We start from the raw sequence: 24,023 nt of genomic DNA on the forward strand, positions 1-24,023 counted from the left end.
CTTGAATTTCAAAATGAGCAATTTAAAGGCTTCATGTGAACAAACTTGTCTAAGGCATTTCCTCAGATCAACTACAAGTTTTGTCAAAAGTTAAAAGTTATCAAAAGATTTTGCAGTCTTCAAAGGATGTGGCCACAGCGACACATTGATGGCCATAAAAAATTCTGTTTTTTGATGGAAGTAGTGTTTCTAAATGATTTTCTATTAAACCTTAAACCAAGAAGGTTGAACATGTCTTGCTGAATTACTTTCCAATTTATTTCCTGACATTGGTGAAGGTCGTCTTTGCAAAGCTCTATAGGTTGTGTCTAACGTTGTGGCCATGGCGATGCATTCTTCCCCATTTAACAGGAAGTCGTTTCTTGAGGGGTTTGAAATTCCTTTACTATTACAAAACTTGGTTGACATGAGTGCATCATGAAACCAACAGGATGTCCTGTAATTTAAATTTTAAAAAAGGTTAAAAAAAAAAAGGGGAAACTCATCCATGTTGAGTTGGAACAACAACAACAACTTTTAACCAAAAGTTGGTTAACATTTGATTTACTGATGTGCTCTCACTGCATGTTCTGTCGAAGAGACTTCACAGTTCACAGCTATTTAACAGTTCTGTGGCTGATAACAAACAGCTCATGTATATTTCTTATGGAGTCTTATAAATGTGTCACTCTTTTTTAAGAAAAAGGGAATATCAGTATGTGCTGGTTGTACACATATAAAACATGATGACATTTTTCACTGTTTTTCTACCACAGGTTTTTAACAAAGTTATACCTGCACCAGGTGTTAGTCACCACAAATGATACACATTATTAAAATAAACAACCCACATTATGTTCTGTTGAAAAAGGAACTTTGCAAAGAGTCTGTACTCGTGAAGTTACACAACCCGTATCAGCCTGCCAAGGGTTTCAAGGCTAGCAACACCCCTCAGGGTCTGTAAACTGAAGTGCTATAATGTTTTTCCAATGACCATTTGAGGGTCACTTAAGGGATGAGCTCCAAAAGTGAATACATTTGTATAGACTCACATGTTAAAATATTCAGCTCTACAGCAGAAAAACAAATTTTTCCATCCTGGTACAGCGTGGGCAGTGAACTTTCATATAAATCACCAGTTGTAATGATATCGTATAATATAAACACACAGTAATGCATTTGGTCCATTATACTAACAGGTCAACCAAGAAGTCTGTACTTCAGCTTTTGCATTGAGTGTACTTTTTGTTATTTACCAGCACTCATTAGAGGCTTATTGGTCTCCATGCCCAGCACTGCAGGCTCTTGAGCTCAGTCAGTGTTAATTACTTGGTGACCAATGCATGGGTAGTGAGGATTGTTGTGGGCGTTTCACAACGGAAAGGACGGCAGCTGTGGTGATGAGAGGTGTGGTTCTTTTTCAGACATTAACCTAGGCTAGGTTAACACCCCACCGAGGCTTCAGAGTGACCTTCTAAAGAAGAGCAGAGCTTTTCTACAGCAGGAGGAAGCTACTGCTAATGAACACATGCTACAGTGCAAACACACCGAGTCTGTGCGCTCAGCAAAAAAATCCACCAAGTAAACAAAGGTAAGACAAAGTTTACAATTACTCATTGTGCTGTCAAGAGTATTCAGGTTATGCAAATTGCTGCCATATGATTTAAATGTTTCAGGCCAAGATGTATTACGCCAGCATGACTTTCCCTCTTTGGGAAAAGCAAATCACTTGCAACCCTGAATACAAACAAACCTTCTAGCATATTTAACTACACAAACAGCTCATTGCATCCTCCCATGGAGAATAAACAGAGCACAGACACACAGCCATACAGACACACCAATATGCACTATGCCGTTTTGATGTCCTGGTAAATTTACACACATCCACACAATAGGAGTAAAAACACACACACACACCCTCTCTGATTACCCACAACTCGAGCATCACACAGAATCTCAACAAGGCGATGTTAGCACACATGCTTAACTTCATGACCTTGTTTACTGTGACTGTTTAAAGCTGGATATGTGAGTGTGCCTCAGTGCAGCAGTAGCCTTCATCTTGCCATTACTGCTCCGCTTTATATTGCTGGCAAAATCACAGGTGACAGACCACTTTTCCTGGGGGCTCTACACGAACCCTCCTCTCAGCGCGCGCACTACAGGCACAGTCATTTGACGGGGATAGCACCTGACATGCACAGGTTTCACATATTCAGCCCGAGTATGAGACGACAGAGGGAGAGGAGCCAGTGAAAATCTATCGTTATGGCTATTAACTGTCAAAGTCACCTTCAACCTGAGGTTCAGCCCCTGCAGAGCACACAACACAGGCGCACATGCATTCATTCGCTTCAACTAGCATGAGTCATACAGTTGATGGATCAAGTGGTGATGGAGGGAGTGAGAAGCAGCAAACGCGTTCAGCCATCTGAGGAAAAACAAGACAAGAGTGTGACGAATGTTAGAGGAAAAATCTGACAAACAGCAACGGTTTCACCCTAAATTCCTGCACCGTGTCATCGTCCTCACCGGGGCTTCAGATTGCGTCTCACCTCTTTGTTGTACCCAGCAGACACTGTGAAAGTGCAGCATTGAGGGACAGTGGAGTGTCTGAGCATGTCAGATAAACCTGCGGAGGGCTCCACCAGGAAGAACTCCAGAGCCTGATTATCAAGACATTTAAAAACAGAATTCTGATGCCTCTGCTGATGTTTTAATTTGGGATCATTGGCTTTAGAGGTCACAACAAATGAGATTTTAACTACTGTAGATTCCTTCACTGACTGAAGACTGCTCTCTGTGTATGCTGCTTTGCAGAAGAATGGAAAAGCGGCAGCTAGCCAAGAAGTAGTGTAAATTGGGATTTAGGAACGGGAAGATACTGTGCAGAAAAGGTGGGAGGATGCAAGAAGTGGTGAAAGGTAACAGTGATAAGTCTGGATGATTAAAGGGAAAATGGTACAGTGGGGCATTACAAATCTAGGAAAGGATGAGAGTATAGAAGAGTGGAAGTAAGGAAACAGATGTTGTATGAGAGCAAGATATGAGAAACTAGACAGAGGAAGTGTCAGAAAGAAAATAAAAGATAAAGGAGTAGATGAAGGGAAGGAGTAACATGGCAGGGTAAGGAAGGGAAGTGTGGAAAGGAAGGATGATGAGAGAGAGAGAGAGAGAGAGAGAGAGAGAATAAATGTCAGCAAATGTGGTAAGGGAATAAAAGTGAGGGACAACAGAACTTCAAAAAAATGAGAGAATTAGGATTGGAAAAAACAAAAGGGTTAAAGGATGGATCAAGAATGTACAAAAATGTAGGAACTAGTTGAGCTTTTATTGATTGAAGGGAAATATTGGAAAACATTCTCTTACAGAGCAAACTTGTGTTCGAACTTTGCACTAGAGCAAACAAAACGGTCACATTGTATTGATTGAGAGAGAAGCTCGGAGACGAGCTGAAAACAAGACATCGTCATGGAAAAGGAAGATTCAGGAGGTGAGCTGCTTATTGCAACTTTTTAAATCTGCCTCCTCTTCGCTCAATTTCTGCAGACAGCCAAGGTAATTCAAATCGATTCTAAGTCCTTCAATTACGGACACACTGACAACAGTTTGGAGAGAGGGAAATGGATTTTTCTGCTCATCCACAGGCCAAGGCCAAATCTGAGGACCTAGACAGCAGCGCCGAATCACAACACAACGTCGACAGCACCGGCCTCTCTTTCACTTTTGACATTTTTACTCTCTCCTGTACTGTGTTCATTTTCCTCCATAAAACCTGTCACCAGCTATTTTTTATGATTTCAGGCAGGCGGCAACAATAACGGCCAAACCTGCTGCTTTTTTTTCTTTTTCTTCTTCCATTCGTCTGTAAGAGAAGAAAACAAAAAATATGCCTCTGTGTTTGGACGATCCCATGAGGAAGAAAATGTTGGCTGTCTTTAAGCAAAGCTGAGAACTCAGGCAAAAACATATGTTCACACTGCACACGAGGATACATCAATATGCTGACACACACACAAAGGTACGATACAGAATCGACCCCACAGCAGTCGGCAGAAGCACAGGCAGAAAATTGTAAATATTGAGTAACCCCTTGTCCCTGAAAGATGAAGTACAATAGCCGGAGGGATTTCATACTGCTATTGCTTTATTATGAACTAATGCGCTCATAGTTGTTGCTTCCAAATGACTCAATAAATATCCAATACATCCTGAGAAACGGCCTTGACCCTGTTGTGTGAAAGAGCGTTTTTCAAAAGCACCGTCTCTGCCAACACGCTAAAACACTGAAGGCAACCTCGCAAAGTGGCAATTACCATTTTGACATCAATTCAGAACCCCATAAAGAAAACCCGCCACGTTCTGAGCAGGCAAAACAGACAATTACAGAGACAAATAAAGCGAGCAAACAAGGGTGACAAAAAAAACAAAACTCCCAAGGAATAATAATTCATCTTAATTAAAGGAGCAGTCCGCCCAAAGGTTCATTTAAAACAACACCCTCTTCTCTCAACCCCCCCCCCCCCCCCCCCCAAGAGGTATTAGCTGGTTTTTAAGCAGAGGGTTACATGATAGAACTCTCGCTGCTGACCTCCAAAGCTTCTTCCCTCCCTCATCTATATTAATATGAAGGAGCGGCACTAATTTTGCCCGCTAAATCAGTGTGCACATTTTGTTGTGACCTCCAGCTTGACACTGAATTAAACAATATCAGGGCCACGAGAAGCCCGCTTTAACAAGCTTTAAATTCCTCCATCCAATCCATCAGCAGGGATATTTCTGACACACGGAGGGAAGAGCATGAAATAAGGCAATTATTGAACCCTTCAGCCCCATTTTTACGGCTTGGCTGGCTGGCACAGCGTCACAGACCTCCAAGTTTGTGTCTTGAGGTGACTCTTGGAGATAGGAGCTCTTCAAATGAGTAAATAAATAAATTAAAGCAGCACCGATTCCACCTTACTTCGCTCTCCACTTTGTGTCGAGTCCTTGTGCCTTAAGAAAGTAGAAGTTACAAGTGTTTGAGAATGAAGCTCCAGTGTGGACTCCGAGTGTTCCTCTCAGAGAAAATCTCTGGTGCATGCAGGAGGAGGAGGAGGAGGGGGGGAGAAAGCAGCTTTGTGCGTGTGTCTTTCATGGAGGTGGCAGTCGATCCTGTGTGTCTGGGCGTCCTCTCAGATTGCCTGACAGATAATCCATCACACAGTCAGTGTGTCTGACAGGAAGAGGTCTCAGTCAACTTTCAGTCTCTCTGTACGGCTCACACAGGGCCCACCAAGGACAGTCACTCCTCTCAAGTCTCTCTTGGGACAACGCACACTTGAGTTTCATTAGAGGACTGAAGGTGTGTGATTTGTGGAGTGGAGATAAAAATGTGTGTTTAAAATGTGTGTGTGTGTGTGTGTGTGTGTAAGCCAATCCACTGAGTAAAAAAAAGAAAGAAGGCAAAACAGATACTAAATACATGTATGACAGGATATAAGAGATAAGAGGTATGGATTCTTTTTGAGCAGCAACACAAGGGGGCTTGTTTGTGGAAATCGGAGTTCATTGGAAAACTTTTAGAACAGCAGCAGATGAATCCAACATATTAAACACAATAAATAAAATAAATAGAAAGATTAAAGTCTTTAGAAGGTATTGACATCATATCATTCTTGCAGAACTTTTAATTAAAAAGTTTGTGAAGCTATCAAAACCAAAGGAAGTGCCGTTGCAAGGTACAAAACCGATGAACAAAAACGTTCAAATATCCATTTATTTCTTTGCTAATTTAAAAATTCTGAAACCGAATTTCATTTTGGAGATCAACAGCACATCACTCGAAACTGTTATGGAAATGCTGAGAGTGTTAAGCTTCAAAGTGTGTGCATTTCATACTGATTATTTCCCATGGAAGGTTTCAGAGCTGGAATTGTTTTTTTAATTCCACGTCACAAAGTAACACACAGAGCTGAAGAAGAACCAAATATTTCATAGTTCTAGGGAAAGGAGCCACAGGTGGGTTTCGAACCTGGGCCTTCCGCTTGGAGGACTACAGCCTCCACACATGAGGCCTAACCACCGGGCACCCGCGCCCCTTTGTTCTAGATTCTTTAATGTGCTGAGCAGCTGAGTGGTCTTATATAGCAAAGAGACAGCCAAAAGGTAAACCACTGCTGTACTAACTCATGCCAAACTAAGTATAATCATCAGGGAAAATACATTTTGGACTAAAGTGTGTGCCAATTAAAGAAGTGTAAGTATCGGTTTTTGGAGTTTTGGTTGGACAAAATTGTATTGTAAGAATTGTATCTCAAAAGGTTAGTTCATGTCTGGACGGGTTGGTTTATATCTGAGGAAACTCTAAAGTGAAGTGAAGAAAAAAAGACTGTTAACTTGAAATATTTTCTTTAATTGTCTCAAATTATTTACACAGTATTATACCGTATTCAAGATAAACTGTCAATATACATTCATGATTAAAAATACATAAGGTACAATTGTATATTAGATTATTTATTTTGCCTCAACACCTCTGTATTAAACTATTGCTCTAACTGAAAGTTGATAGTTTACAGAGCCTCCCATAAAGTAAGCCTGGTGTAAACAGTGAACTCACTGTTTCCTTTAGAGCACTTCACACTTAAGACATGATGTAGAAAATTCACAGCGATGCTTCCTCTTCCTCATTTGAAACCTACATAAGGCATTGGATGGAGTCAGGGATCAGGCTGAAGTTAGACTATAAGTCAAAATGAAAACAGACCGATCAAAGGAGTTAAGTGTTCGCTGTAAAGCTGCTGCTGAGTGTCATTCTCTCTTGACAGGCCGGACAGTGGCTCAAATAAAACATGTCTTTTCTTACTAACATCTTGTAATAATGCCGCAGAATGAAGTGAGGGAGACAAGTTGATTCATCTTGAATAATGGAATGCACAAAGTGTCGAGTCTCCTTTTTGACAAATGTCATTAACGTTATGATATAACAAGACTAGATTTTGTAGTGTAATATGATACAAAAGCCTAAGAACTACAATTTATCCAAATTAATACACACTGCAATGGAGAAAAATTACCAGAGCTAAAGTGTGAAAAAAAGTTACATTATATTACACCCTTAGATTAGGTTTTACTGCAAAATGAATAATATAGGAACTCAGTTGGCAATGATATGATTATTTTGAAACTGTAAAGGCCTGTTAAAGAAAAGGCTGCAAGTCCTGGAGGTCTGCATGTGTAGAAAAAGGCTGACAGTGATGATCAGAGGCGCTGATGGGCAGACAAACTGTTGCGGTTTCATTGTAGGTTTTTTTATTTCTTGATGGCGGCCACTGCTTTCTTAGCGGCGTCGTCCAGGTTCTCAGCTGCGGTAATGGGCAGGCCGCTCTCAGTCAGAATCCTCTTGGCCTCGTTGACGTTGGTTCCTAGCAGGCACAGAAAAAACACAGTTACAACAGGCAACACAAGAAAAGACAAAAACTTGCCTAACAAGGTTGAACCCTAATCTGCCATCTGCACTTCTAGAAAAACCACACTGTGTGAAAGACGAAGAGTTCCTTTGGAGGAATCAGGGCGCCTGATGACAGATGGATGTAGTTATGGGTGAACAGCAGCAAACTCCAACCGCTGTTCCTGAGAGCAGCTTTGTCTGTGAACAATGTCACTGAGCCAGGAGGGCAATTTGTGTGCGTGTGTTCCCCCTAGCTGCAGCGAGGTCAGGGGGAGCAGGTGCCGGGTTGTTTTCCGTGATGCCCCGACCTGCAACCAACCAGAGGAGGGAGTGCGAGAGAAAAAGTCACCCGGAGATGCTCTTCACAGCCCTGAGACTCTGCACGCTGAACCGGCTGCCCCTAAGCGCCACACATGGTGCAGCCCAAACAAGAGCCTGACAGACCTGTCACAACACGGGGACGGGGGCGCCGCAGTGAACGGAAGGACACAAGAGAGGGAGGAGATGGTGCAGTAGAGAAGGAGGGAGAGGGAGAGAGAGAGGGCAATAAAGTAAAAGGTCAAATGAAGCAGAATCGCCCACGCCGCTAAAACAACATAAGGCAGCTGTTTGTGTGGAGTTTACCGATTTCTTTTTGTTTTGGATTTTGAAAATTTCAAAAAAAATCAGAGAATCGAAAAAAGACCAAGTACTTTGAGTTTTCTGTTGTATCTTATATCACTACACTGATTTACACAAGTCTTTCATCTACCTTCCTGTTATTTATCTGTCATCATTCTCCTCACATCTGAATTTTCCCTCTGGAGATCCATTAAGGCTTCTCATTCAATATGCTGTTGAGTCATAAAGACTAACAAAAAACTGAAACCCTGTTGTGTAATGGAATGTTTTTGTTCTTAGTGTCATCATCTAAATGATTTGTTTTGCAGCAACATGCCGATCGACTTGTTAGGTGTTATTGTCTTAATGTGATGTTACACCTCGGTCTGTCTTAATCAGTCATCTGATGAGTAACTGTAGTAATAAGCTATCATTTCATCATTTTCATTTAAAGCTGCTGTGAGGAACTTTCATCTTGTACCGATGTTGGTGACCTGAGTGGACAAACTGTTATCTCTTTGCTGATCTTGTCCTGGACTCATGTGAGCTGAAGTCTCGGACAAAAAAATAAATCTCACCCAGCTTCTTTTAAACAGTCCGATGAGTCATCATCACCATGAGTTTGCTCCACATAAAAATCCTCTGTAGAGTGTGCCGTTTTTTTTCACTCACTGGTTTCACAGATGCATCAGTAACAACACAAGCCTCACAAGCAATCACTGCTCCCAGCTTCTTAATAGTGATGTTTTTGGACTTTTCTAAAGGAGCAAACCAAATTTAGTTGTCTATTTAGTTGCCCCCCCCCCCCCTAAATAAATTAACGTAATAATCAATTAGGGAACTTATCCATAGATGGATGGGAATTAATCACCAGATGCAGCCTGACATACATGTACAGTTTTTACTTTGGGTTTGTAATTAAAAATGCTTGACGGAACTATAATTGCTTCTTGCGTGCATTGGTGTCTCTGCCTTCACTCGAGCAAAAAAGAAAACTGTGACGCTAAATGGGTGGAACTGTGTGTGTGTGTGTGTGTGTGGGGAGGGGGGGGAAGAACATGCTCAGATACTTACAGGTTGACCTTAGCTCTGCAGGCTTGGCGTGTAATTAAGACTGCATGATATGTGAATTCTCTGGAGGCCCGGCTGCCCTGATCAATAGACCTTTCATGAGGAATTCCATTACCAGCTCCACTTAACGCCTAATATTTCATCTCTTTTGTCCAGCCAGATAATAAGTCATTCCAAACACATTTTTTTTTGCAGGCTCACACTCTAAACAATCAATTCGGCGATGTAATTAATTAGACTAAGAGCAGGAAGAGGGCTTGCTCTGGCACATAAACAGGGGATTGAGTGTCCCCAGTCATTTTCTGATCAAATAGCACAGAATGCTTTCTGTGTGTGTGTGTGTGTGTGTGTGTGTGTGTGTGTGTGTGTGTGTGTGTGTGTGTGTGTGTGTGTCCTCTCATAAGCTTAAATTAAAAGTTTATGTAGGTGATGCTTTCTTATAAATTATATGGCGAGAGTACTGTGTGATTTACATTCATGACTTCATTTTGGTTTGACCGATACACCTCATCACAGACAGGTTAATCCATCACATGATTAAAAAAAAAAAAAAACTTGCAACACATCAACTTAAAACAAGAGATACAACTGTAGGAGAAGCAGCCATATGTGCCCACAGCAAATACATAATGCAAGAGATACACTGAAAAGGCAAATATGCCTATGGAAATGTATATAGCACTAAAGTAAGGTAAACATCACATGTGTTTTTGCTATTTTTTCATGTGATAAATATTCATGAGAAGAAGAAGAAGTGTGTGCAGCATTGCTTAGACATGGCCTGTGTTATCCATGTAATGTGTGAGAGGGGAGAGAGAATCGCACATCTGTGGCAGTAAGAAAGAAGAGTTGTTTGTTTACGTGGATTTTTTTCTGCATATGTGTTCACATGTTTATTTATATTTGTGTGTGAAAGACGGTGCAGTTCCACTGTGAACAGCAGGGAGCACTGATAGCTAACAGCATCAGAGAAGAGGACAGAGCCAAGCTGGATATCACACGACTAAGGTGTGTGTGAGAGTGTAAGTATGTGTCTGTTTGTGTGTGTGTGTGTGTGTGTAGAGTATGCAAAGTGTAAAATGTGAGTGTTCACCTGCAGCCACTAGGTGCTGCCAGAGACCTACTCACAGCCAGGAAGCAGGGAAACACAGATATATGCATGCATACATGTGAGGCATCCAAAGTTGGACTGACATCATTTTGAAATAAAATACAACAACTTCTTTTTTTTTTTAACTGTAACTGGGAGATAACAAATCAATTGGCTTCTTTACTATATCTCACTTAGACACTTGAGCAAGTTATATTTGTGGCTTTTAAAAGTCACATGCTGTTCTGAACTCCGTGAACATTTATTGAGGACATATTATTCCCCTTTTCCATCTTTTCAAACAGTCCCCTGTGGTCTAAATGAAAAATCTGTTCTGTTCCACTGCCCAACAAACCTGTAGTATTGCTTAATATGTAAATTATGTAACCTGAAACTTGTTTTCCTATGTCAAAATATAACATGAATCAAGCACCAGAGGAGGTTTGTGTCCCTGTATAAACCAGCTCTCTCAGAACGCTCCGTTTTGGTGTGTGTGTCTCTTTAAATTTAATGAGATCCCCCCCCCCCCACTGTGATGTCACAAGTTGAGCAAATTTAAAACTGAGCATTTCTCTCTGTATTTTAAGACTTATGCAGACTAAAAACAAAGGACTGGATGGGTTAATTTCACTTTTTGTGGTTCGGGAGACACTCAGGTTACCTGTAAAAGTGGATTTTTCACATGTCCCCTTTAAAGTCTGAATCCAAAAAGTTGCCGCTTGAGCATAAATCTGGAGAGTGGATCAGCTGACTCTGAGTCTCTAAACACACTCTACAAGCTGAAACAAGGAAAGACCAGGCACATGTGAGTATTTTGCAGTGTGATGTATTGCCGCTTCACAACAAATGTCTGTTGGATCTATGCTCTAATTAGTAAGCTCACTTGTGACTATTGTGAAAATGCCACTTTAATGTGCGAGTCGATTACAGTCCAGCATATTTCAACAAGATGATGAGGCTCAGTGCCATGCCAAAGACTCGTGCTGGAGGAGTTAATCGATGCTGCAGCTCCTAAATCTGTCTTTTCTTTTCTGTCTGAACAAGCTGAGTTTAGTGAAGACCAGACCTGATGAGAGGAGAAAACTGCCACAGTCTCCGACCAACAGAGAAACTCTATTCTCTAACACTTCTCTGTAAGTCATGGTTAAGTGGGTCAGTTTGTTTGTACCAGGCACAGACAGGAAAAGAAGCAAAGCTTTATCTGTTTTTCAAAACAGTGTTTGTAGGTCCAGGCTAAGCTTCATACATTTTCTCTGAACATTGTTTTTCATTTAAGTGACCCGGAGATTTTGAAGAAGATATAATGGTATTTTTGTTAGACAAATACTTTGTTGAATTCACAAGTTATAATACCAACCCTTCCTTTTTCTGAGTAAATATTATGTTATTACAGCACAACTTGGTCTGACATAACGTGGCTAAAAGCAGCTAATGTAAGCAAACTGTTGCTAAGCATTTCTGAGTGATTGTCATGACTGAGTCAGTTTGCTGACTTTAAGTCACTTCCTTTTTTTTTGGCTGTTTTGCTTTAAGTTTATCATTCATCACAGATTTTTTGGATTGTAAGTCGTATGACCCTTTTTTCCAAAAAGGTTGGGACACTGAGTCAAATGTAAATAAAACTTGAATGTGATGAATACAAAACGTTTAAACTCCTTATCTAATTGAAAATAGCACAGACAACATGTCTATTGTTGAAACTGATAAATGGTATTACTTTTGGAAAATAATATGCCCAGTGAAGCACCCCTACATTTCATCTCAGCACCCCTGTTCTAACATCAGGGGCTCCCATATCTCCCACCAGATTTTTAAATCTCAGATGTATTTTACTAGATATCTTAACTTTTTTTTCCTGGCTATCATGTAGAATAAAGTGTAGTAATAATAAATACTACGCATTTTAAGTCAAACATATTCTTCTATACATGCCATACATCACACCTGAAAAAGGCCACCCCTCTCTTCTCCTTAAAGTTGGTTTAATCCAAAAGTGTGATGGGACCAGCAAGTAAACACAGATGCAGGAGGGACTTGAAGGTCTGACAGACAGGGAGTAGATAATTATCACATTAAAACCTATAAACATATTTAAAGCGATATACTTAAACACCACCACTCAGGTGGTTTAGCACTCTGGTTTGTTGCTAACTCTAATTATGACTTGTGACTTTCTGTTAAATATTTCTAAGGGGAGCTGTACAAGTCTTTTGACAGTGAGTAAGTGGAATGAGATTTGTAACACCACTATATTACAGACATAAATAAGAAAAACACTACATAGTAATGACAGTTTCATGTCAGGTTGCAAAGGAAAAAATCTCACTTCCTTTATAGAAGGTAGAAACCCCCAGAGGTTAATGACGCAAAAGGTAGCCTGTCTTATATTTAATGAGATAATATTTAGCCGTAGTTTCTTTCACTCAAGAGAAGTGTTGAGAAAAGAACTCAGATTAGAAGATAAGGAAGTTAAAGTTCTCGACAGTGTAGAGATGTAGCGTTAGAAGCAGAAGTCCCGCTTTCAAAACTTTGACATGCATTGACAACAGTTTACTGGTATTAGCATTAAAAAATGCCTTCACAATGAGTAAGATTCTCTCTTTTCCATATTATCATTTCAGATTTGTATGTGTGTGATGACTGTAAAAAAGATGAGTTAATGACTTTAGCTTTAGAGAAGACTTGAATTTATTGAAAACTGCTGCGTAGCCTGTGAAATTCCCCACAAAGCCCAATACATTCTTCAGTTTCATGAAATATAATCGTTTGTTATGTAGTTAGGAAGAGGTGAGCTATAAAAATTGGCAGAGAATAATTTCAGACCTATACGAGGATGTGATGGGGATGTTCCTTGAGAAAATCCTAATGATGATATCATACAAAATGCAATATGCAAAAACAGCACATTTCATTTTCCTGAGAAATATATATAGTGGTGTAAATTGTGTGTTACTTCAGTAAAATTATTGTTTTAGGGAGAGGATTAAACACTTGCAATGAACTACATATAAACTCTCTCTAGGAGCTGAGGACCTGTTTGAAACTTCTGTCTTTAGTCTTCCTGCAGCACATGAAGGTAAATGGTGACATTCTTAACAACAGTGTTCACATGTCAGTGTCAATACAAATTATTTTGGCAATGAATATAGGCAGAAATGACACTGGGTTTGTGATTGTCTTGGAAGAGTTGAAACAGATGTATCAGAAACTTAACTGAGGCTTTTTGGCTGATATTCAGGCCGTCTGGCAACACAAGCCAGACTCTCCTTCCATTATTTCTTGACCCCATGGTTACCACCACGTTATTAAAATACTGTGTGTAATCAAATGCATATTGATTTGTAAGTGATTATTTGGGCGACTGACTTTTTTTTCCCTACATTGATGTGCAAATAGATGTGGGGAGGGTCTGGATCTATGGATTGGTTTGGGGGGGCTTAGTGGTATTTTTTCTTTTGTTTTTGAGGACAGTAATGTTACTCCTGTGTTTCTGTTTGTCTTTTATGTGTTATTAAGTGTCAGGCATCCAAATAAAGGGTAATTTCTTGCTCTTTGCTGCCTGTGAGGAATTATTGATTTTTGGTGATTCTGGCTCCCCCTATGGACAAAGTGTTTTTTTACTGTTCTTGTCCTGTATATGTGTACATAATGGGTTTTTTTTTAAAACAAAAAGTCTCATCCTGCATCCTCACACTTGTCAAATCTATCACTAATTGTGAACATTTGCTGTGGAAATATAAACACTACCAGGCATTTCTAATTAAGATGGAGACATAATCAAACTTGTTAAATAATCAGCAAAAACTCCTCATTTGGAGTTTTTATAACCAACAATTGCAAGCAATCTCTTGTACGCTATCTTAACTACACTAGTACTTTGGCAACATTTCTGTCCCAAAATGTAATCAGTGTGTTTGTGCAATTTAAACATTGACTTCAATTTTCGCCAAGTAAAGAGTAAAGACCCATTTTAAAGTATGCCATCTCAAATATCACTCACCACAGTCGTTCTGAACTGTCACTTAAATGAGCCAAAGCCGCTCACTCTCATTTTAGCTCCTGGTAGCTTTGGGTTAAAAACTTATAAAAGATCTGCAGTTTTTTTGAAGCTTTAGTACTTTTTCAATGCTATATTGATAATAAAACATTATTTTAAAACATTCTGTATCGAAAAGTATCACAGTATTCAAAAGACTTAATCACCAGTAGCAGAAGTCATGCTACCTCAGTTACCTGAAGAGCTGCTGCTATAAAAACATTTAGCTTTCATCACTCTGTTCTGACTTTGATAGTTAATCCTTTGATTGTTAATTATTATCAAAACCAAACATTGAGTGTTTTCACTTCACAGATGAAATGGATGAGTCCTGCTCCTCCCTTCTTCATCCAGTGCATCAGACATCAAATACTTCTGATAGAAATGCAGGGCGAGATTCCCCTGAACCCTGCAGACACTTTCCCTTTGATGCGTAAGCCAGGCATTAATCAATGTTTGTATGTTTCTTATGTTGTCTGGACTCAAGTTTATTAGAAAAACAGCCAAATGTATCAGATTTAAAGAGCATCTCTGAAATTGATAGTTGTCTACTACTTTAAGTTTTAAAGGTAGAGTCAGCAGAAATGTCTGTTGCAGCTTGTAAACACAACATTCACACTGGGCCCATCACCCGCAGAACCACAGACCCACTGCAGGTTTAGTATGTATGTTGACCGCTTGTACCTACACTTCAAGCTACTGCACACGAGAACAAGCTAACCCCCGATGTTTGGCACCTGAGAAAGCAGACCAACTCTGAATCCGTGCGTAAAAGCCTACACAAGGTTCACCCTCGTTTTGGAACAAGCTTTATCTGCTCAGAGTTTCGGCTCACTTTGATAATATTTTTTCTTCTTTGCCACTACATCCTAATCCATCATATTTTGAGTTTGAATGTTTGAATGCCGTCCAATCACTGAATTGAATCTCCTCCTAAACTCGCCCACGTGCTGTCATGGGCCTACTGACCCTATCTTTAACCCATGTTGACTTTGAAATAGAATGTCACCAACAACAAAAATGGGAAATGAGTTGGGTATATTTTATTCTTGTAAAGGTTAAGAAAATAATATTACTTTGTTAGTTGGCTAGTATTTTCAACTCAACATTAGGTTAAGGTAAAGCTTCAGAGGCTGCGCAAGTTTGATTTAAAATCTATCAGTGTTTCCCAAATATTCTAATAAATACTAGCCTGAATAAAAAGGCTAAAAAACAGAGTTTAAATTACGTTGGGTAGGTCACACCTGATGTAACACAGCAATAATTAATGTGGAGGGCTTAAACTTTTCCAGAAAAAACTTCTCTCTCTCTTTCTTATTCTCTTACCCTCTCAGTTTAAAGAAAAACATTTCTTTGACCAGATGCAATAAAGTGTCTTCAAGTTGTTTCTGCAAAGTCATATTCATGAAAATGGGACAGATGTGAGGCCGCAGTAACCTTGACCTTTAAGCAAACAGATCCAAACAGTTCCTCCAGGAGACCAGGAGGACTGGAGCGCCAAATCCGAAAATATTCTGATGACGTTATCCCAACATATCACATGCACATGAACTTGACAAATGCATGGAGAGACAGACAGGCAGACCGGCAGACAGACAGACAGACGACAGGCAGACCGGCAGACAGACAGACAGACGACAGGCAGACAGACAGACAGACAGACAGACAGACAGACAGACGACAGGCAGACAGACAGGCAGACCGGCAGACAGACAGACAGGCAGACAGACAGACAGACAGACAGACAGACAGACAGACAGAAGACAGGCAGGCAGACAGACAGACAGACAGACAGACAGACAGACAGACAGACAGGCAGGCAGGCAGGCAGGCAGACAGACAGACGACAGGCAGGCAGACAACCTGAGAACATAATGCCTCCAGCCTCTGCTGTGGACATTGCAGAGGCATAAAAAACAAACAAGAGAAAATTGACTGGTGTGCATATTTATTGTTGTCTTAAGAAATAATGACACAGTCAGGACTGAAAAGGCCATCTTAACCTTACTCCAGGACCCTGCATCTCTTCTTAATTAAACAGAAGGAAAGAAGGTCTGATCTCTTTTAAAGTAGAAAACAGCCTCCACTGTTTGACGGACAGTTGGTGATTGACTCAGTGAATCGATACTTTGGGGAACACGGATAAGCAAATGCAGTCACCTTTTTCCCCAGACCTCCGAGGGCTAACAGGATTTTTTTCCACAGTGGCAGACAGCATCCTCACAGAGCAGTGTCTGTGTTCCCACTGTGGCCAAAGGGGGCAGTACAGTACTACATCATATATTCCAATCAAAACCTTTAACAAATGACAGTAACAGTATATCTGTTCTGTGCCAAATCCTTAGCATGAATTTGACTTGTATGAGCTAAAATAATGTAGTCCAAAAACTGTGTGTTTTCATTAAACTGTCTATCAACCCACAATCGAATCTTCATGCAAACCCTACCAACTAATTCCCTCCTATCAGCATCAAGACCACATGGTCCTTCTGCACATTCGGGGATACATAACTCTCCGCCAATGCAATCAACCCCGTCCTTTTTTTAAAAAGAGCCTTCCCAATTAAAAGTGTGCCAGTTAATCCATTCTGATCCTGTTGAAGAGCGCCGGGCCGCTCTCACTGCCCTGCGGTCAGCCTAGCAAGCTGAGCTGATTGATTCTGAACCAATCTTCTCCACAAGACTGCAGCCCAGGATGTAATGACCCACAACTAAAGCTTGGATTAGAAGGCAGCCAAAGGAAACGTGGCTGGACCGACCGCCAGCAGTAACCTTCTGGACTCAGCCTGTTTGTGAGTTAGGCTGAATAACTTGGCCTGGTAGGAGGAGTGCGGGGTGACTAATTAAGGGTCTGCTTTATTTGCCAATCCATTCACTTTTATGGCGACTAATTGGCAAAGTTGTGTACTGGTGCTTCAGCCACATTTTGAACCATTAAAATCCAAGTCTAATATGATTGACGATAAAACCTTTACCTGTTTCAATGACAACCTTCCCCACTCCATGGTGCTCTGAACAGCCGTGTCCACACTGCATTGTGGTACCTCTGTGCACAGTTGGGTTCTAGAAACCACTTACAAACCCTGACCTACAAACCCTATTAGCAGAGTGTGTGAGGACATACAGTATGACGTGTTAGGGTCTGTAGACACACATACTTCCTGCTCTCTGCTCTGGCCACACCACTCAGCAGAAACTTGACAATTAAGCAAACCACCAACTGGCCTTACGCCTTTGGGAGTCACCACTGCCACACACACACACACACACACACACACACACACACACACACACACACACACACACACACACACACTCACACAACCGAGCAGGTTACATTAGCATACGCAGGTGAAAGGTGAGCCAATCAGTGCTGTCTCTACTGTTATTCTGGCTGGCACTAATGACGGGTGTGGCTGAAAGTGACACATATGAGGAATGCACTGCTGTTCTCATTGGGACACCCGGCCACAATGAAGATGGATAGGCTCCAGAGGGTACGGCAGCAATAACACAATGGCACTAAAGTTTATAACAATGCAGGAACAAGGGGCTGTAAATCTTGCTGCCCTTGTGCTGTTGGCCAATTAAACCTAAAAGGTAGAGTATATGGTATATTTCACATCTCAAAATGGTAAAAAAAATACATGTTTAAAGCTACACCATCAGACTAAATTAACTTGTGTTTGTATGCTTTATCTAATGAAAGAAGTAGCCTTAGGGTTTTTCACTATTGTGCATCTCATAAGGTTCACATAAATTAAACAATCTTTGGGATAAGACTCGTGATTTAAAAGACAAAAATAAGATTCAGTAAGGGAGAAGCTGAATGGTCGTTTGCATAATGCCTGCACTGGTGGTAGAGAGAAACTGGTTATCTTAGCCTGAAGATCATGCCATGTCAAGGGAAACATCACATGATTGACAAGTGCTAGGGAGAGACATGGGGTTTTAAAAATGTATATTAAAGGCCAGCATCATTAACCAGCATCATGAAATCCTTAATGGGATCAATGGCTTCTAGTCCAGGTCAGATGCAAATCAATGGGGCATGTTCCTGAGTGGGTTGGTGAACATTGTGTGTTGTCTGGGTGTAAATGGGGAAATGCTAGAGAGACCAGACCTGCATTCCTTTGTGTTTGTGTGTGTGGAATGGATGTGTATGTATTTGTACCTTCAAGCCTGACCACCAGTGGCACCTTCAGCTCCAGCTCTCGACAGGCCTTGGTGATGCCGTTGGCGATGATGGCACAGTTCACAATCCCACCAAAGATGTTGACAAGAATGGCTTCAACCTGAAAAAAAATAGAGAAGGTATCAATAATAAAATCAGAGTCACAAGTTAGTCCAAAAACACAATACAGTGACATAAACTAATATGTCTACGTCATGTTCTTTACAGCAGCAAACAAGCTTTACAACATCAGCAACACACTCATTGTTTTCTAATGGAAATCTCACAGCTCATTTTTGGAGCCTCACCTCCAGGAGTCTGTACAGGAGGCTGTGCACTCAAAGGCTATACAACACTGTCACACTAGAGGCTACATAAAGCAATGCACTGTTGAATTTAAGAGGGCATGAGAAAAAGGCAACACTGGGGCCAAATACTAAAGCAATATTTCAACAGGAAGTGTTGACATGATGAACAAAAACAAAATCTAATCACCATGCTAGTTTTCAAATCTCCAACCTTGAGGAGCCGTGTATGAAATAAAGCTTTGTGAAGAGAATTACAGACTTTGGCTATTTAATTAAAAAAAAGAATGTTTTCAAACCACACACACGGGGCCCAGCAGATTCAGTCGTCACTGAACATCCTTCTATCGACCTTGTAATTCAAACTAAACTCTTTTCATTCATTAAATAAATGTACTCTCTTCACCTCAGCTGCTGTGCAGTGTTTCAAAAAAATATATTGTCAACTTTCTTTAAGAAATCAGCACAAAAATGGTATCACCAAGTCAAGCAAGGCAGTGTGTGTGTGTGTGTGTGTGTGCACATGTGTGAGTGTGTGTGTGTGATTACACTAACAATCTAGAGCTTGGTAATTACCCTGGCTAGCTCAGTGGAAAAGTAGACTGAGAGCACACAGGATTAATCCTCCATGTTTGTTTATAATCACTGCTAATCTGTTACCGCCGATTTGGATGAGCAGCTTGTGGGTGTGTGCTTAGATGTGTGTGTGAGTGTGTGTGTGTGTGTGTGTACGTCTTTTGTGAATGTGTATGTTGTCAGTGCGTGGTTGTGATTTTTATATGAAGAGAAGATCAAGGAATTGGATAGCTATCAGAGTGTCAGACATGGCATTGTCCTCCATGTGCTATCAAAATGAACATCTCGCTATCAACTGCAGAGAATGACACAAGAGCAGGACAGAGCTGGAAAACATGATGAAGGCAGATCCAGAAAGACACAACACGCAGAAAATTCAGGAAGCTTTATGGTCAACACAGAGTACGGTTTCATAGGGAATATGAGATATCCCCAAATAGATGAACACTATACATAGAATAGAAATCGTGTAATAAATAAAGACCTCCAGATTATGCATGAAATGACACAAAATGATACACAATTCTAAAAAAAAAAAAAAGGCCAAGATACTCTGCCTTTTAGCCTCTAACATGTGTCCGCTCAAAACAAACAGAGACAAACCTACATTTTCAACAGAGAAATTCAAAAGTGTCTTTGGCTGGATTTGAACATCTTTCAAAATCTATTTTCCAGATTCGAACACAGGCCTTATGTTCATGAGCCCAAAATAACAAATTAATTTGGATGTCTTTTGTGGCTATAATTGGAGAGTGAGGACAGTGGACAGAGCTGAAAATTGAGGCAGGAGAGAGTGGCGAACGACATGCGGCAAGGGAGCCACAGGTCGGACTCGAGCCCTGGCCAACTGCTCCAAAGGCTACAGCCTCCACACACGGGGCGCGCATTAACTATCTGCCACCGACGGCCCGTTATATCTGAACTTTTTGATGACATAATGCAATACGATGTGTGGCATGTCATGTGAAAATAACTCATTTTCACGTGTGAATAGGTTAAATGTCCCCTTTAGTCAAAGCTGCTATCAAGACAAGTCCAGCCTTAATGTTTCTGTGCTGTTCACGTTTTGACGACTGAAGGGAAGCTGCCTTCAGCAGTGCATTAACACGACTCACTGATGTGTGTGAACAGCATCATGTGTTGACTAAGAAACCCAGCAGAGCCAGATGCAGTCACAATAGTACAGATAAAAGCACATTCACAATAAGTGAGACAACTTAAAGGAAAGTTTGATATTAGTGCTGTTATCTACTTCATTGAACACGATGTGTGAAGAACCGCAGACAGTGAAAAGACAGCATCAGAGATGAGCAGTGGGAGTTAGACAGAAAGTAAGGAAGAGGTGTGAAATGACACCAGCGCTGTTGTTCTCAAACCTCAGCTGCATATTGAAGTGTTCCTCAGTCAGTCGGTTAGGTGCGATATGCAGTTCACAGCGTGTGTGCGGGTGTCTTTATTTTATACTGCCTTAGGGCAAAAGCCTGAGTGTGTGATTCCCCGCTACTTTGTGCATGTGTGGCCCACAGCCGCGGCATAAGGTCAAGAATCAACTTATAGACAGCCTATTAAAAAAAGGGGGAAATGCATATCTACATCTAGACTTTTACTGACATAATCCCTTTACTGTATGTCCTCCAGCTTGCCCGGCAGTATTGGGCCAAAGGTTTTACATATCTTCAATCTTCTACATGTGCAAGGTTTTTTAAAAAAAACAAAAAACATCCATAGAATCAAACGTAACATGATGAAATGACTGGAAGTAAAGAGAGATTGAAGCTCTATTCCTAAACGCTCAATTTATTGACATAGAAATATTACAGGACTGTGGTGTTTGAGGGATAGGAGGCATATCATACTATATCAGTGTATTTGATAACTGTGACTGAAACACTGGCTTTTGAAAGAGTAAGACTTTTGACTCAGGTTCTACAGAAGACATGCATTCTCACACACACACACACACACGCGCACACACAGACAGAGTACCATGTGGCTCCCACTTGGGGGCAGCAGAGATTTAGACGCCTGGGTTTCGGCCTCACTAGAGAAAGCTCTATTCTTACCCTATCTACAGCCCATTTTTCAACTCGGTCTCTATTGGGAAGAACCATATTTCTTCCATTCATGCGTCTCCTATTGACACCCATGTATATTAATGATACACAAGATATGATTTATGTAGCTTGGCACAGAAGTAAATGCAGTTTAGAGAAATATGGATGTGGGGAGGACTGAGTTGCACTTTGCTGGAAGTTTGTTTTTTGTATTCATATAATTGTCTCTGATTTTGGATTACAAGCGAGTGTATGGCCTAAGGAAGATTATTTTCCCCTGGACGAGCAAATTTAAGCAGACATTTGATGTAAAAGCTCGACTACATCTGCCACTTCCATGTAAAGATCTCAGATCCTGAGCTATGACACCCACACACACAACCCCATCTCTGTGATTTGAAGTGAAATAATGTGATAATCTGTGCCCAGAGGGAATGGAGCCCTAAATTGAAAAATATGCAGCGACATAGGGGGTAAAAGAGCAGAAAAAAAGCACAAATGTGTAAATCTTATTCATCTGACTTAGCATGTTCTCTCCTAAGACTGCTCATTCAGCTTGCAAAATGCAATATATATTTTGGTGATGCAATCTGGGCCTTATGAGCCTTCATGGGCCTTTAAAATGTGCACCAAAATTGGGGCCAATCCTCTGGGTTTGATGCCCTCTCCAATCAGACGTCTAACACTGCTCTGCTCCATTCAGCTCACAGCGCCCTCAGAAAAACCAGCCTTAAGGTATGAAATAGCTCTGCACACTCCAATCCATCTAAATTCTTCGACATCACACTCTGAAGCATTTTACCTCCTGTCACAGAACCAAGTACAGCCCCTTTCCTTAAAGGCATTCATTTCAGGTGAGCTAACTTGGCAGCAGGGTGGATTTCTTTCATCAGAGCTCAGCATAAAAGGCAGCTGGTATAATGTGCCAGCTCGCTCTTTTTCAGAGGATCTTTGTGTGTTCTTTCAGGGGGTGTTATGGCACGAGCCGGTGCCTTCTACCTGGGTCCTGGTGAAATGATTCAGATTTGTACAAAATAGGATCATTGCTTCTGGCATACCCTGCTAAGGCTTTTTTTTGTTGTTGCGTCAAAGTAAAAAAAAAAAAGGGTCTTCACAGAAGAAACAGGCTTTTCTGCCTTCTATTATATGCCACACTAACTGCATTTAGGGCGAGTAAGAAATCTAGCCCAGACAATTTGACATGCTCACGTGGGGCCTGTATTGTACTCCTCCTGGCTGTGTATTTCATGAAATGGGTCTTGGATGCACTCAACAAAAATATGTGCCTTGTTATTTACAGAAACAGGCACATCTAATTATAAAACTATCCATGGTCATCTTGATGGACTGAAACATTTAGACAACACAGACACCCAGCATCACATTTCAGAGAGTCTTCATATTCCTTCTGTAGGATGATGAACAGAAAACAAACATGATGTACTTTTTTGCTCCTCAAAGTTGCAACCCGGGGGAATAAAAGCATTGTATTTCTTCTCATTCTGCAAGGCTCCTTGTCGCAAGTTGTGCGTGCGCTGCTGAATTATCACTCAAATACACGTTTTCATGCCCATACCCCTGTTGAGCGCCGCTAATCTGTCTGCAGGAAAGAAAGAAAAGGGAGAGCATCTTGTTTCCTTTGTTACCGGCGAGCAGATAGGGGTAGAAAAAGACAGGGCTGGAGATGGGTGTTTGTCTCTCTGTGGCCTATTAAGGGCTATTGTTCTGTCTTATCTACTAGAGACAGCCTGTACTGTCACTGCCTTCTCTGGCAGCCCTTGTGTATTTTTTTTTTTTCCTCAATCTGCCGGGTGCCCAGCGCTCAGCCCTTGGGCCACAGGTTAACATAAATGGCTTCCAATCAAGGCTGGCTCCAATCACACATCTTGGTATGGATGTGTGAAATTGATTACTCAGTTTCTGTCCAATTTGTAAAGTAAGATAGTGCCTGATGTGGTTTATGTGCTGTTTAGGACTTCCTAAAAACTGCTCTGTTTGGATTTGCTGTCACAGCTTCTACCTGCAGATATCTTCTGATCACATAGCATCGAGCCTGGCTACACATTGTTCACTTAAGGTTGAGGGAGAGCAAAAAGGGGGAACTACACAATGCTTTCTTATCCCCCAAAAAAGCTACAATTTCACATTGATTTTCCTAACAGGAAAAAGTGTGGTTGGATCAAACATCACTGAGGAGCATTGTTGGTGCATGATTGAATAAAGGTGAACAAATAAAGTCTCATCTCCACAAATAAGCAATACCCTGAGTTGTTACAACACTTTTCTCTCACAAAACAGCATTCAGACTTCAGGCGCAGCACAGTTTCTTAGAATCATTTCAATTTTGAATTGGCTCACACTGTGTAATTGCGCTGGGAGGATGCAATGCCGATGAAAGGACGAGCAGCATTTCAATATGGTCTTTGTAACATGTGCAGAGAGCATCAAAAGAATTAGACAAGCCATGTGATAAAGACGCTCATGTGGCAATCTTATACTTTAACCACTTTGAGCATCATTTCCGTCAAACTCAGGAGCCACTTTTCCTGCGCAGATCTATTCTTAGAGAGGATACAGAACAAAAAAAAAAAAAAAGAGAATGACACAAAGACAGACTGAGGGAAAAGAGGGTCTTGAAGTCAGAGAGTGAGGTGAAGTGAAACAGATGGAAGAAGAGAGATGGAGAAGAAAAGAGACGAAGAG

At 40.9% G+C, this 24,023-nt stretch overlaps 1 protein-coding gene across 1 annotated transcript in view; it reads right to left on the bottom strand.

Moving 5' to 3' along the window:
* Positions 1-6,355: 6,355 nt before the first annotated feature.
* The window catches only part of suclg2 (succinate-CoA ligase GDP-forming subunit beta), a 106,807-nt gene continuing 89,139 nt past the window's right edge, over positions 6,356-24,023 (bottom strand). The window contains exons 10-11 of the mRNA XM_020633129.3: positions 18,386-18,506; positions 6,356-7,388 (exon numbers count right to left, since the gene is read on the bottom strand). Of these exons, the coding sequence (XP_020488785.1) occupies positions 7,276-7,388; positions 18,386-18,506 (234 nt within the window). The 3' untranslated portion in view covers positions 6,356-7,275. The remainder of the gene's footprint in view (positions 7,389-18,385; positions 18,507-24,023) is intronic.

Source organism: Labrus bergylta, chromosome 5 (assembly GCF_963930695.1).
Source record: "Labrus bergylta chromosome 5, fLabBer1.1, whole genome shotgun sequence".
NCBI lineage: Eukaryota > Metazoa > Chordata > Actinopteri > Labriformes > Labridae > Labrus > Labrus bergylta.